A 13,656-nucleotide genomic window follows, 5' to 3' on the forward strand; every position below is an offset into this window, starting at 1 on the left:
TTCAACACCCTTCCATCCAGCTGACCCATTTAGCACTAAAACCAGTCCTTTTCAACATGTAAAGCAGAAAATTCCACGACACCGAGTCATAAGCCTTTTCATAATCAACTTTGAAAACAAGGCAGGATTTATGACTCCTTTTAGCTTCATCAATCACTTCATTAGCTATGAGGACACTCTGAAGAAGGTGTCTTCCTTCAATGAAAGCTGATTGGGCTTCATTAATGATGGTTGGCAGCACCCTCTTCATTCTCTTAGCTAATAGCTTCGCTACAATCTTATACATACAGCCTATAAGAGATATAGGTCTGTAATCATCCAAAAACTGTGGGTCAGCTACCTTTGGAATTAAAGCTAAGAAGGAGGCATTGCAACCCCTAGGAAAAACTCCGTTAGCATAAAATTCATCTAGAAACCGGAGGATATCAGACTTGATTAGCTGCCAAAAATTCTTAATGAACTTAAAGTTGATCCCATCAGGCCCAGGGCTCTTGTCACTACCACAATCCCAAATTGCTCCCCTCACTTCCTCCTCCAAAAAAGGTGCCACCAGCTCACTGTTTTGCTGTTGAGAAATGGTTTGAAAAGGAATTCCATCTAGCGTGGGTCTATGAAGGTCTGGTTCAATAAACCTTTGCGAAAAGAAAGACCTAACTTCCTCCTTCACTAAAAGAGGTTCAGCTGTCCATACTCCGTCCACCATAACACCTTTTAAAGAATTGAAATTGCGGTTGGCATTTATCAACATGTGAAAAAACCGAGAGTTGCAATCACCCTCCTTGATCCATCTTGACCTAGATTTTTGTCTCAACAAAGACTCATGAGCATGGGCTGCAGCCCAAAGATCTTCCTGAAGTTGCTTTCTTTGCTGCTGTTCATGTGGGGATAGCTGCCTTTGCATTGTATCTTCCTCCAGCTTGTTTAGATCAGCCTCAATCCTTTTAACCTTTGTTAGAGTATCTCCAAAATGCTGCCTATTCCAAGCCTTCAAGCTATGCTTTAAGTTCTTAAATTTTTGTTTGAGGATATATCCACCCCAACCTGGCTGTTGAAAGGATGTCCAACTATGATGAACAACTTCCTTGAAAGATTTATCAGTAAGCCAGCAGTCCAAAATACGAAAAGGTTTTGGGCCCCAATCAATCTCCTTAGAACATAGAACAATTGGGCAATGATCTGAGAAATTCCGAGGAAGTGTGGCTTGAGAGCTGCTGGGCCATCTTGCCAGCCAATCATGGGATACTAGAAACCTGTCAAGTCTGCTCCTAGATGCACCATTAGGCCTATACCAAGTAAAATTCCTGCCCAGCCAGGGAACCTCCAAAACCTCTAAATCATCAATCCACTGATTAAATTCTCTGGTACAGCTATCCTCATGCACGTTTTGGACATTGGAGAACCTTTCATCAGGGCCCCTAATGGAGTTAAAATCACCCATAATACACCACAAACCCCCCTCCATAGACTGTCTTAGCTGCTTTACTGCATCCCACAACATTCTTTTATTGTGAATGTCACAAGGAGAATAAATAGTCACTAGAGTTATCATTTGAGCTTCTGGAATCTACTCCCCAACCATTAAAATAAACCCATTTCCAGCAACCTTCCTTTGCAACCTAAAAGACTTATCACTCCATAAGCAAAGAATGCCACCTGCAGAATTGGTAGCTGGTAGCATTTCCCAATTAACATCTCCATGACCCCACAAAGCCTGACACATAGGTTTATCAACCATTTCTTTCTTTGTCTCTTGAAGGCAAATTAAATCCACAGCCTCCTGTTTGATCATTCTTCTAATTGCTCCCCACTTAACACCCCTCCCAAGGCCTCTAACATTGTAGGAAATTAACTTCATTGATTCCTATTGTTATCAGCCCTTCTGTTTGCTTCTGCTTTATCCCTTTCCTCCATTTGCTGAAATTTCTTAATAATTACCTCCTTGCTTCCCTCTCCAGTGAGGCCCAATTGTTTGGCCACACTCCATAATTGACTTGCCTCACTATCATAATCCGAGTCTGGTATTGTTTCTGTTGCTGTATTTATGATCTGTTGTTGCAGGGTTTCATCCTGGATGTTGTGGTGCAGTTCCCTTAGCTGTGTGGAAAAGACTGTATTTTGCTGTTGTGTGACTCCTTCGGGTGCTGAAGTTTTTGAATTAGAGGGGAGAAGGCCCATATCTGGTTTCTTTTGGTACCTCCTCTTCCTGGAGTATACTTGCCAAGAATTCTCACCCAGCCCTGCTAGTGGGTTAAGGCCCAACATAGAACTTTTTGCTTTAGGGGTATAATTGGAACTATGCTCTCCATTATGGGTTAAATGTGGTGCTGTTTCAGCTAAATGCCCCTCCAGCTCATTACCGTGAAAATTACCACTGGTGTCCACGTGCCTCTCTTCTATATCAGCCAGGATCACGTGCCTTTCTTCTACCACAGGCTCCTTTTGACAATGAACCACACCTCTGGACCTCCCGTTACCTCCCTTGCTATTTTGATGATACTCCTGTGACTCTGCTTCCCTGTCACCTAGGTTGACCCCTTGCCTCACCCCTCTTTTTGTTTCCCTAACCTGTGCAGACAAATTCAAATTCTGTCCGTGCAGTGATGTTGGCCCGTTATCAGCAGAGGACCGAAGGTTATTATCCAATGGGTCACGTCCATCATTATGCCCAAAGGATAAAAGAACTGTCCGCTGGACTTCGGCGCCGGACGAAGGCATCACGTCAACACCGTGGCGCGCGGAACAGGATTCCGATGCCGACGGACGATCTGGAGGTGGCCTCCCCTGGTCTTCGTCGCCGGCGGGGATCTGAGAGGCGACTCCGTGAAGGTCGCTGCAAGATTCCAGCTCCGGGAGATCGAGATTGTTATCAACTGGGCCCCAGTTGATGTGAGAGGAATTATCCAGAAAGCTGTCATCGGAGTTAATCTCCTCTGATGACCCTCCGACATTCCTTCTTCTCCACAGACAGTCTGCATGGCCGCCGCAACCCTCCTCGACAATGTGGACCAAGAATTTGTCGTCATCGATCATCACCTCTACCGAATGTTGAATTAGAGGACGCCATTGAGTCCTGATGAGAATCCGCGCACTATCCATCCTTCTTTTCTCCTCCACTGTATCGTCTAAGTCGACCAACTCTCCAATAACGGCTACAATTTGGTTCATGTGTTTTGGGTTCCATGCCTGGACAGGAATCCCCCAACACTGAATCCATGTAAGCCGACAACCTACTCGCAGACTTGGAGACCATCTTTCAATGGAGGAGAATAACGTTACTCCTCCTGCTCTGCCTCCCTTGATAAGCTGGTGTGCTTCATTCTCAGAGATGCCCAGCAAGAGGACTTGGTCATCACCCAGATATCTAGGCGTTGCTTCCATACCAGCCTCCCACAGGAGCTCGTCCTCCACTCGTTCAAACAAAGCTGGGTTTTTGAGGCGCCCTACCCATGCTTCCTTTAACCATAAAGTGTCTACTGGTTGTACTTCTATGTGAACCACAGGTGAGGAGGTTTTATGGTTAAAGGGGGTGATAGAAGTTTGCTGATGTCCAACATGACTAATGCTTCTTGTCAAAGCATCTGCATATGAAGTTGGCTTCGTGTGGCGGTTTCGAACCACTTCTCCTTGCCTTCTGACGGTGGACGGCCTTGTTTGGATGGTTCCCTCTGCCTCCCGCTGTGCCTCCCTACCGTACTTTGGGAGGTTGACGAACTGTTTCAATCCTCCTATAACAATGTTGTCCAACTGCCTCACCAAATAAGGGATATGTTGTACCCCCTTGAACCTAACAAAGCCATATCTTCTCCCCGCGCGGTTTCTTCTTTTCGGGATGAAAATCTCCCGAACATCCCCCCATTTCTTGAAGTGGTACCAGAGTTCTTTCTCTGTTATGTCGTCAGCGAAACGGGAGAAATATAAGGACGTAATGTCCTTATGATCTCTCCAGTTAGTCACCGTGTGATTCAGCTTAGCTCTACCTGTGTTTCTGGCATAACTCCGTCGAGATGCCGCCCCGAAACTCACTCTCTCTTGCCAAATACTCTTACCACTCAATGTTTCTCTCCCCTGCCCAGTGTTTCTCTCTCGTCTCACTCTCTCTCTTCTCACTCTCTCTCTACTCACTCTCTCTCTAGCCATTCTTATTTTTAGCATAGAGTAATATCATGGTAATGTAGAAATCTGGTAAAAGATGGACAGGGCATTGTTTCCAGTCTCTTAGTTTAATGGTATGTCATCCTCAATTTCTGTTGTTTCACATTTTGGTATCAAAGATATCACTTAAGAAAGCAATGGATTATTATTCTTAATTAATTTAGTTCTTAGCGTAGATGAAATTGCACTTACCTAAATTAGTTTTTGGGAACATAAACATCCGGTTGTTATACATTTTGACATCAAAGGTCACAATTGGGAATGTGGGGGATTTATGATATTTCTAAATAAAGCTCTGAAAATTGAAGTATGGAAATGTGCGGATATGTTCCACTCATGTTATTATTTTATTGATATATGGTATTACCTAGAAGAGAATTTGATCATTTTCCTATAAATTTTTAATTAAAATATTATTTAAGGAGAAATTTTATTTGTAGTTGGAACAAACGTAGTTATTACAACTTCCTTTATAGAACTGTATTATTCAATTTTTGGCTTCTGCCTTGTTGGAATTTTTGTAGCTCTACGCCCATGGGTGAGCAATTCTTTTGATGTTGTTGATGACACTTTCTCTCAGTGGAAACAACCTATTGTACAACAGGCTTTATCTCAGGTTATATTCTGCAGGCAATTATAGACTCGTCTGGCTAGATGATTTTATTGTGTTCTTTGTGGCATCTTAAACTTAGTTCTCATGATTGTGTGTATTATGTGCAGATTGTTGCTACAGCAACATCAGGCGCATATCGTTCGCTGGTTCATGCTTGTGCTGGTTATCTGTCTTCATACTCACCATCTCATGTTAGTCAAGCAACTATTTCTTAATTTTAAGCTAGAATCTTTTTTTTTTTTTCATGCATAGCCTGTTGCCTTCTGCTTGATTTGTGGGCTGTATAATTTTGTTTTGTCAACTATTTGCTTTTTTGTTTTTTAATTCTATAATATTCTGATGTAGAGGTAGTTTATTATATAGGTTGGAATAAGCTTCTGTTGATAAAAGAAAATAAATCATTAAGATTTAAGATGAAGATAAGAAAATTACAACAACAAAAAAAAGCCCACAAAAACAACAGAGAAAAAGAAAATATAGTAATGCAAAGCTGCACAATCCCTTTTATGTATTTGTTAAGGAAACACTCTTAAATGGATTATTTGCTTTACACCATGCTGGAGCCAATCACCACATTGCCGTAAAAATTTAACCTATTTATGTCTTCTAATACTAAATCTAGTCAAACAAAATTGTTTTGAGGACCTGGAACACAACCAGCATTTTCCAAACAGCCCAGCTATATATCTTGCAGCGAGACAGAGTATGGAAGAAAGAGAGAAGTACCCAATGCAGCCAACCATATATATGTAAACAGTTCTCTCGGCTGATGGACGACGCCCAAGAATAACACTTCCTCAACTCCTTGTTTGATCTCGGCCTTAGGTTCTGTGGCAGATTATTACACGTTGGAGAAAAAAAATATTCAAAGAGCTGAAAGAAAAGAGATGGAGATGGGATGGAAAGAATTAGTTGGAGAAGAAACATATCAATAACCATGATGCACTGACAGATGGAAGGTCACTCCTGTGGCAAAGAGAAACAACAAAGAGCATGTTGCACAACCCAAAAAGTGCCCATGGGATAAGATGGAAAGAAGGCTCAAAACCTTCAATTTAAAAGGACAAAGAGTTAAATAGCTGAGTAGAAATTTCAGAAAAGAAAATCACAAAGAAAAGTGAATAGGTGGGTAATTAATAATCCAAATTCATAATAAAATAGGAAAGAGAAATTAAAACTTTTACTTAGAAATCTGAAAAGCAGGAGAGAGAATTTCATGTATAGCATTTTTGAACATGTAATTACGGGATTTAAAATAAATATTCTCATGTTACATTGGGCTGTCCATGACAGACATTGGAAGTATACTTTTTTTCTCAAACAATTAAAGAGGTAGAGAGAATCTGAAAATAAAATTTAAGTTCTTTTTTAATAAAATTTATTAACTGACAAATACATTAATAAAATCTTTCAAAAAAATAGAAAGAATATTAGAAGAGTAAATTATAAATTGGAGGTAATGACACCTGTAAAAATTTCCATTTTTATAACTTTCTTGTATCATTTATAGATAGATTATAGATTGATATTGCTAGTGTAAATTATAAAATGATTGCACATCCATTGTAATATCAACAAATAAAAAATGTAGATACACCTACTTGACAGAATTTCAGGTTCTAAATGAAATAATTTAGAACAAATTACACTCGCACCCAAGTTTCAAATTAGACACAACACCACTCTTTTTTCTATTCCTACACTAACTCTTCTTAATGTTTGAAAACTTTACACTGAAACCTCTTTATATATTACACTAAACCCCCTGAATGTATGAAAACATTACATTGGTACCCCTATAAGGATTTTGTTGTAACCATTAAACAAGGAAGTGTATTGTGTCTAGTTCAAAAAAACTTAAAGGGGTGTTAATGTAATTTTCTAAAAAATTTACTCTCTTCTGGGTCAGCAGCTGATTTGACCTTAACTTTTTGTATAGGCTAGGGCTGCATGTGTACTGATTGATCTGTGTTCTGGTGTGCTGGCACCGTGGATGACTCAAGTGATTGCGAAGGTATGCTATAACCTGATTCTTTGTTTTTTGAGATATCTCCCGCAATGTTTTTTTGTCCTTATCAGTTATTTTTATCTCCATCATCATGATTATAATACCAAAAACTGGTATTGATTTGGTCTCTTCTCATAAAGAAAAATTAGCAGTAAAATGTAAGATCTGTTCTTACATTTACTGTTAATTTTTCTTTATGAAATACTTAGTTTAGCCATTTTAGTTAATGTGACTGTTATAGATTATTGGGCCATTTTTTTCTAACCAGCTTTAATGGTGTTGCATGAAGTTGGAATTTTTTTAATAGCTATGTTTTCGGGCTACTATATGGTTTTGGTAGGACTGTGGGATTTGAATGTTCATATTGTATTTTTTTGTTTTTGGGATGGGGGAGGGGAGGTGCTTAGCAGATGATTTTTTATAAGATTAAGTGTTTGGTTTCTATTTGATTTTAAAGCACAGAAATGACATCATTTTTGCAAATGGTACATTTAATGCCAACAAACTGATGGACGATGCAGTCTTCCTACTATGGTCGTGGCTCAGAAATTTGGAGAAGGACTTTAATACACATTATAATCACTGGTCTACCAATATTAGTGCAGGATTTTTAAGAATACCTTGATATGTGTATTATAACCATTCTTGTATCCACACTCTATCTATGGTCAGAATTAGGTCTACCTGGAATCTAATCTGATCTGTAATTTGTACATTATCTAGTACCTCTGGTACTTTTTAATATATATATTTTATCTTTGCTGATCAAAAAAAAAAAATATATGTAAGGGTGTTTTCCTATTATATATGCTGAGACCCGAAGGATTGAGTAACTTTGCATTTCTAATATTCTTACTTTATCTTTGTTGTTTCTTTTCTGTTTATCATTGAGTGTCCCGTATTCTCCAAGATCATTGTATCCTCATGCTCACTGTTAATGAATTTCTTCTTTTATTTAAAACAACAATTAAAGTAGGAAGCTACAATTAGTAAAGTAGTTTTTCTTTTTCTTGTTTTTTTGAACACTAATGTAAATATAGGTTTTGATTTAACATGTAGCTAGTTATGCAGTTACTTCAATTTTTTTTATATATCCAAATCGATGTAGAAGGCAGATTGAAATAAATGGACTTGTGTCAAGTTGTTAACTGCTATTCAAATATTATTTGACTCCTCATCTATGGGCCTCTTTTTTGCACAGGTCGATCTTGCTCTGGAGCTTTTGGAGGATCTTTTGGGCATAATCCAAGTATGTTAGTCATTCTTGCTTACTTCATGTATTTCACAAACACTGATCATTATTTCTGATAAGCTTTTTGGAATACAATGTTTGTTTTCTGATAATAATTAACATGTGTGGATCGCCATCTTTATGCACACCTCTCATGCATGGTATTCATGTTTCATACTACATGTGGCTATTAGCATGACCTTTTGCACTGCTCATTTGTTAAACGATTTAGGTTGCAATGTAGAAAGTTGGTTCAATACTTCCATCATTCTCTAGTTTCTTATTATTCTTTTCTACTAAGCTTCTTGTTATGGCTAAAAGTTAAGAACTGTCATGTCTGCCAGGATGCTCACAATTCACTTGTTCGTGCTCGTGCTGCCTTGAAGTATATTGTGCTAGCTTTATCTGGGCATATGGATGACATACTTGGAAAATATAAGGTATGAGAGTAGGAATTATTGCCTTTTCCTCCCCTTTCTTCTCTTGTCATATTGATACATTGTGCTTGAGCTAAGAGATGCAAAATTTCAGTGCCTAATTAAAGTACTATGTATATGAAGAAGCACAATGAAAATTTCTTGATATGTCCTTCTCTTTTGCTTACTTTATCTTCTCTTTTTTCTTGAAAATCCCTACCCCTATCAAATATTAATACTATAACTAAGAAATAATCCTAAGTAAAAGAGGAAACAAGTAACAAAATACTTCTAAGTAAATGAGGAGAAAACTGAGAAATATTCATAAGTAAATGAGGAATAATTCTCAATAATTATAGGTAAATGAATAAATAAGTTGCAAAATATTAGGAAAAAAAGGAAAATCAGAAATAATCTCAAGCAAGTAAGGAACATGTTAGAAAATATGAAAATAAGAAATAATCTTGAGTAAATGTGGAAACAAGAAAAAAAATAGAAAATATTAAAACTAGTGAATAATCCATAGTAATAATTTCTTTGATACTAGATATAATGTTGATTTGTTATATATTATTATTGTTATTATTATTATTATTATAATTATATTTTCTATCCATTTAGTAGTTGGACAAAATTAGGTGTTCACATTGTTAACCACCCATGGCCCTCCGTTTGTATTCCTATACTTCTGTGGTACCCACAAGCTCCTGGATTGAGATATGATACCTGTTGATAAAACTGGAATCAGAAAAAACAATAGCAGCAAGAACAACTCTGATTCTTTATTAAAACTTAGCAGACATACTCAAATGGGAAAAACAGTATAATAAAATTTCCCTGAATTTTCAAGAGCTTCACCCAATTTTGTTATTTTTCTCCTCCCTTAAATTGTTTGACTAGTACTAGACTAACTACCTACCTGCCTGTAGTTAGTTAACTTCTGGAAGTTTCTTAGTATGCCTTGCATAGACCTATGTCAATGTGGGTATCTACCTAAGTAAACCTAAATCTGTGAAACCTGTCACCTTTGTTTTTCTCGCATCACAAGGGGATGAATCATTACCTTTGGAGTTGACTGGGGGAATGAGTTGGTAGGAGACTGTAAATATTTCATAATCTATCGTTTTATAAACTAGATATTATTATGAAAAATAATTTGGATAATATTTCACAAATGCATGGAATCTCAGTCCTACCCTTTTTGGAAAAGTGAAATTGATGGAATAGAATTCATATTGGAGTGTTAGTCTAAATATTTTTCTGATAATATAGAAGAATGACGTTCCATTCCTTCACTGTAATCTGCACTTAGACATTTAAACTGTTGAAGGGTAATAAGGATGTAGGGGAATTGTATCTGATACCTGGATGTATATTTCATTATTTAATATAACTCCAATTCTCCAAATGTCTATGATTCTTTAACCAAGCAGTCATGGAGTGGGTTGTACATAATAAGGTGTTTATATGTAATTTTTAATAAAATAACTTGAGAGTTGTGTAAGGAGTATAAACATAAAACATCTCATTGGTAAATAAATTATGTCTTTCTTATTTCATTATCTCTACATTGTATCCTTATCAATTTGCAAGTGATGAAATGATTGAGCTCTTTATCTGTGAAGATGGTGCTTTTCATTTCCCCTAAAACAAAAAAAGAGAGCCAAATAATGTTAATACTATTTAATATGCTTTTTCCAGGAAGTCAAACACAAAATCCTCTTTCTTGTGGAGATGCTGGAACCTTTTCTTGATCCTGGCATTGCTGTACCAAAAAGCAAAATAGCTTTTGGAGATATAGCTTCTTCATTTCCAGAAAAGCAGGAACACAATTGCACAATTGCTCTAAATATCATCCGTACTGCTGTACGAAAGCCAGCTGTGCTGCCTTCTTTGGAATCAGAATGGAGGCATGGATCTGTGGCTCCTAGGTATTGTGTCACTGTCTTGTGCCTTGCTATATTGTATTGTATTGTATTGTTGTAAATACAGTTATTTAGGATAGAAAAGTTTATCTTTCAATTTATCTTGTAGTTTATCTTTTATATATATATATATATATATATATATATATAAAGATAGCTATTTTATCTTTTATCTTCTATGATTAGATTGAATAAAACAGTTTCTTCTCTTTCAACTTATATTATCAACTACGTTGAAAACTAATCATAATTTAGTTTAAATCTTCAATGCCAAAACAATATATTTGGATCTCTATGTGACTATTATAGTTAATGTTTAATGATGACTGAACTAACATTACATGTTTTTGTACTTTCCATCGATGTATCTAGTTTAATAATTGTAGAATATGGAGGAGGAAGGAGAAAAGAGAATAATTTTATTCTCATATTCATTCATTCTCAAACGTCAATGATTTACAGCAAATAAATAGAAAGGAAATAATAAAGTCCGAACCTAAAAATACATAATATCAGGGATTGACTTATTCCCGATTTATTTTCCCCTTAATTCTAGGAATTCTGATTTCCCATGAAAATCTGAAATTAACACAAAAATATAAAATTTCCTAATTTACTGACTAATAAAAAATTGTTAGAAACTAATCGGATATCTTTTGTTTTGCACATTTACTTTTTATCTGCAGTGTGCTTCTCTCGATATTGGAACCGCACATGTTATTGCCACCTGATGTTGACCTCTGCAAATCAGTTTTAAGACCAACTGATCATGAAACTGCATCTATTTCACATCTTTCCTCTGCCATTAATGGTGGAGGCGCTTTTTCCAAGTCAAATGGTCAAGATGAGTCTGATGGAAAAACAAATGTTTCAGAAATGGCTGGAAAATCTGATTTTGTTGAAGATCGTAATCTACTTTTTGCCCCACAGGAACTGCAGAGTATGACATTGACAAATTTCTCTAATATTCCTGATCAAAATAGCTCTGTTTCTAACATTGGGGATATAAGCTTGGAATCCAAACATGTGGCTGAGAAACACGCCAGCCATCATTTTCCTACTAATATCTTGGATGCTGGCCTTGGTTTTGAATACTTCAACCTGCAGGCTGATTATTTTCAACTATTAAACTACCATGATTGTGAACTTCGTGCTTCTGAGTTTAGACGCCTGGCTTTAGATTTGCATTCTCAGAATGATGTCTCTGTTGAAAGCCATGATGCTGCAATTGATGCTATGCTGTTAGCAGCAGAATGCCATGTAAATCCTTATTTTATGTTGTCTATTGGAGCCTCTTCAAAACTGATGGACCTTTTGAACGTTAATGAATTTAAAGTGGTGCAGTCTCATGATAAAGTTACGATAAAAAAGGCTTCTGGAAAGAATAAACCTAATTTAGAAACTATTGCACATATAGAAAGAAAAAGAGATAAACTTGTTTTTCAAATACTACTTGAGGCTGCAGAATTGGACAGGAAATATCATTTACAAGTATCTAATGGGGAAGATGGGGCTTATTCTGCTGAAGGTTTTGATGAACAGGTTATAAAGCTATCTCCCCTTGATGTACAATATGCAGATGCTCTAACCTTGGTTCGACAGAACCAAGCCCTGCTGTGTAACTTTTTGATCCAACAGTTGCAGGGAGACCAAATCTCAATGCATGAAATTCTCCTGCAGAGTCTTGTGTACTTTTTACACACAGGCACCAAATTATGTTGTCCTCCAGAACATGTGATTGATATCATTTTAAAATATGCTGAAGACTTGAACAAGTTGCTGACATCTTTTCATCACCCGCTGAGGGAAGGTAGTTTGCATTTGACAAAAGAAAGAATGCATGGGGTAGAGCGACGTTGGTTACTGCTACAAAGATTGGTAATTGCTGCAAGTGGTGGAGGTGAAGAACAAACTTTTGGAACTAATGTCCAAAATAATTACCTCTGTGGAAATTTAATTCCTTCTTCAGCATGGATGCAGAGAATTTCTCATTTTTCTGGTTCTTTATACCCTTTGGTTCGATTTCTTGGTTGGATGGCAATATCTCGTAATGCAAAACAGTATATGAAGGACCGCATTTTCCTTGCATCTGATCTATCTCAGCTGACATATTTACTTTCTATTTTTGCCGATGACCTAGCTGTTGTTGATGACGTTGTCAATAAAAAGTATGAAGAGGTAAAAATTGAAGATTCACGGCTTGAACATAGTTCTTCTGCTAAGAGGGAATTTGAGCGAGGTAATCAATGTGATGAGGAACGATCTTTTTGTGCAATATATCCTGAACTCTGGAAGTTCTTTCCTAATATGAAAAGGCAATTCAAATCTTTTGGAGAAGCCATTTTAGAGGCTGTTGGTTTGCAGCTGAGATCTGTTTCTTCCACTCTGGTGCCTGATGTTTTGTGCTGGTTTTCTGAGTTGTGTTTGTGGCCATTTTCTTTTGCTTCTTCAATTGGAAGTAATAATTTAAAAGGCTATAATGCAAAGAATGCCAGAGCAATAATCCTTTATATACTTGAAGCTATTATAGTTGAACACATGGAAGCTATGGTTCCTGAGACTCCTAAACTAGTGCAAGTGCTTGTGTCTCTCTCAAGTTCTACATACTGTGATGTGTCATTTCTTGATTCTGTTTTGCGTTTGTTGAAGCCTATCATTTCTTATTCTTTGTCTAAGATCTCTCGTGATGAAAAGCTATTGGATGGTGATTCTTGTCTTAACTTTGAGGAGTTGTGCTTTAACATTCTTTTCATGAAACTGAAACAAAAGAGTGAGATTGAACATAGTTCTGAAGATAAAGAATATAATACAGCGCTGGCTATTTTTATTTTGGCTTCAATTTTTCCTGATTTATCTATCCGATATAGAAGGGAGTTTTTGCAGTCTTTATTGAAACTGGCAAACTTTGCTGCTTTTGCCCCAACAACTTCTTTCTTTGATTTTCTCAGTGCATTTCAATGTGTTATGGATAATTGCAAATTACTATTAGTGAATGCATTAACAGAATTTGGTGTGATTCCTCTTCAGCTGCCTCCTTATCCTCATAGAAATGTTGGTGGACTTTCTGATGATAACTTGAAACCGAATCCATGGTTTCTTAGTGATGTCTGTTGCACTTCGTGTGTGAATGATGTTCATAATGTAGAAAGTAACAACTCTGATGTTGGTCATTTTCATTTACCTTCTGATGATTTAGAAGGCTTTTCTAAGGACATAGAGGGTCTCATTTCAGAACTTAATCCAGCTATTGAGTGCTGTTGGAATCTTCATCATCAGATAAGTAGAAAACTAACGATAGCATCAGCAGAATG

At 36.8% G+C, this 13,656-nt stretch overlaps 1 protein-coding gene and 1 long non-coding RNA gene across 2 annotated transcripts in view; both read left to right on the top strand.

Moving 5' to 3' along the window:
* LOC100786119 (uncharacterized) overlaps positions 1 to 13,656 on the top strand; it is a 37,488-nt gene that overhangs the window by 17,256 nt on the left and 6,576 nt on the right. The window contains exons 11-17 of the mRNA XM_041014485.1: positions 4,677 to 4,768; positions 4,873 to 4,956; positions 6,705 to 6,779; positions 7,975 to 8,022; positions 8,349 to 8,444; positions 10,122 to 10,351; positions 11,032 to 13,609. Of these exons, the coding sequence (XP_040870419.1) occupies positions 4,677 to 4,768; positions 4,873 to 4,956; positions 6,705 to 6,779; positions 7,975 to 8,022; positions 8,349 to 8,444; positions 10,122 to 10,351; positions 11,032 to 13,609 (3,203 nt within the window). The remainder of the gene's footprint in view (positions 1 to 4,676; positions 4,769 to 4,872; positions 4,957 to 6,704; positions 6,780 to 7,974; positions 8,023 to 8,348; positions 8,445 to 10,121; positions 10,352 to 11,031; positions 13,610 to 13,656) is intronic.
* On the top strand, positions 8,492 to 9,277 carry LOC121174678 (uncharacterized). Its single transcript, XR_005890934.1, has 2 exons — positions 8,492 to 8,748; positions 8,780 to 9,277. It is a non-coding gene; the product is annotated as an uncharacterized lncRNA (long non-coding RNA).

This window comes from Glycine max, chromosome 3 (genome assembly GCF_000004515.6).
Source record: "Glycine max cultivar Williams 82 chromosome 3, Glycine_max_v4.0, whole genome shotgun sequence".
Taxonomy (NCBI): Eukaryota; Viridiplantae; Streptophyta; class Magnoliopsida; order Fabales; family Fabaceae; genus Glycine; species Glycine max.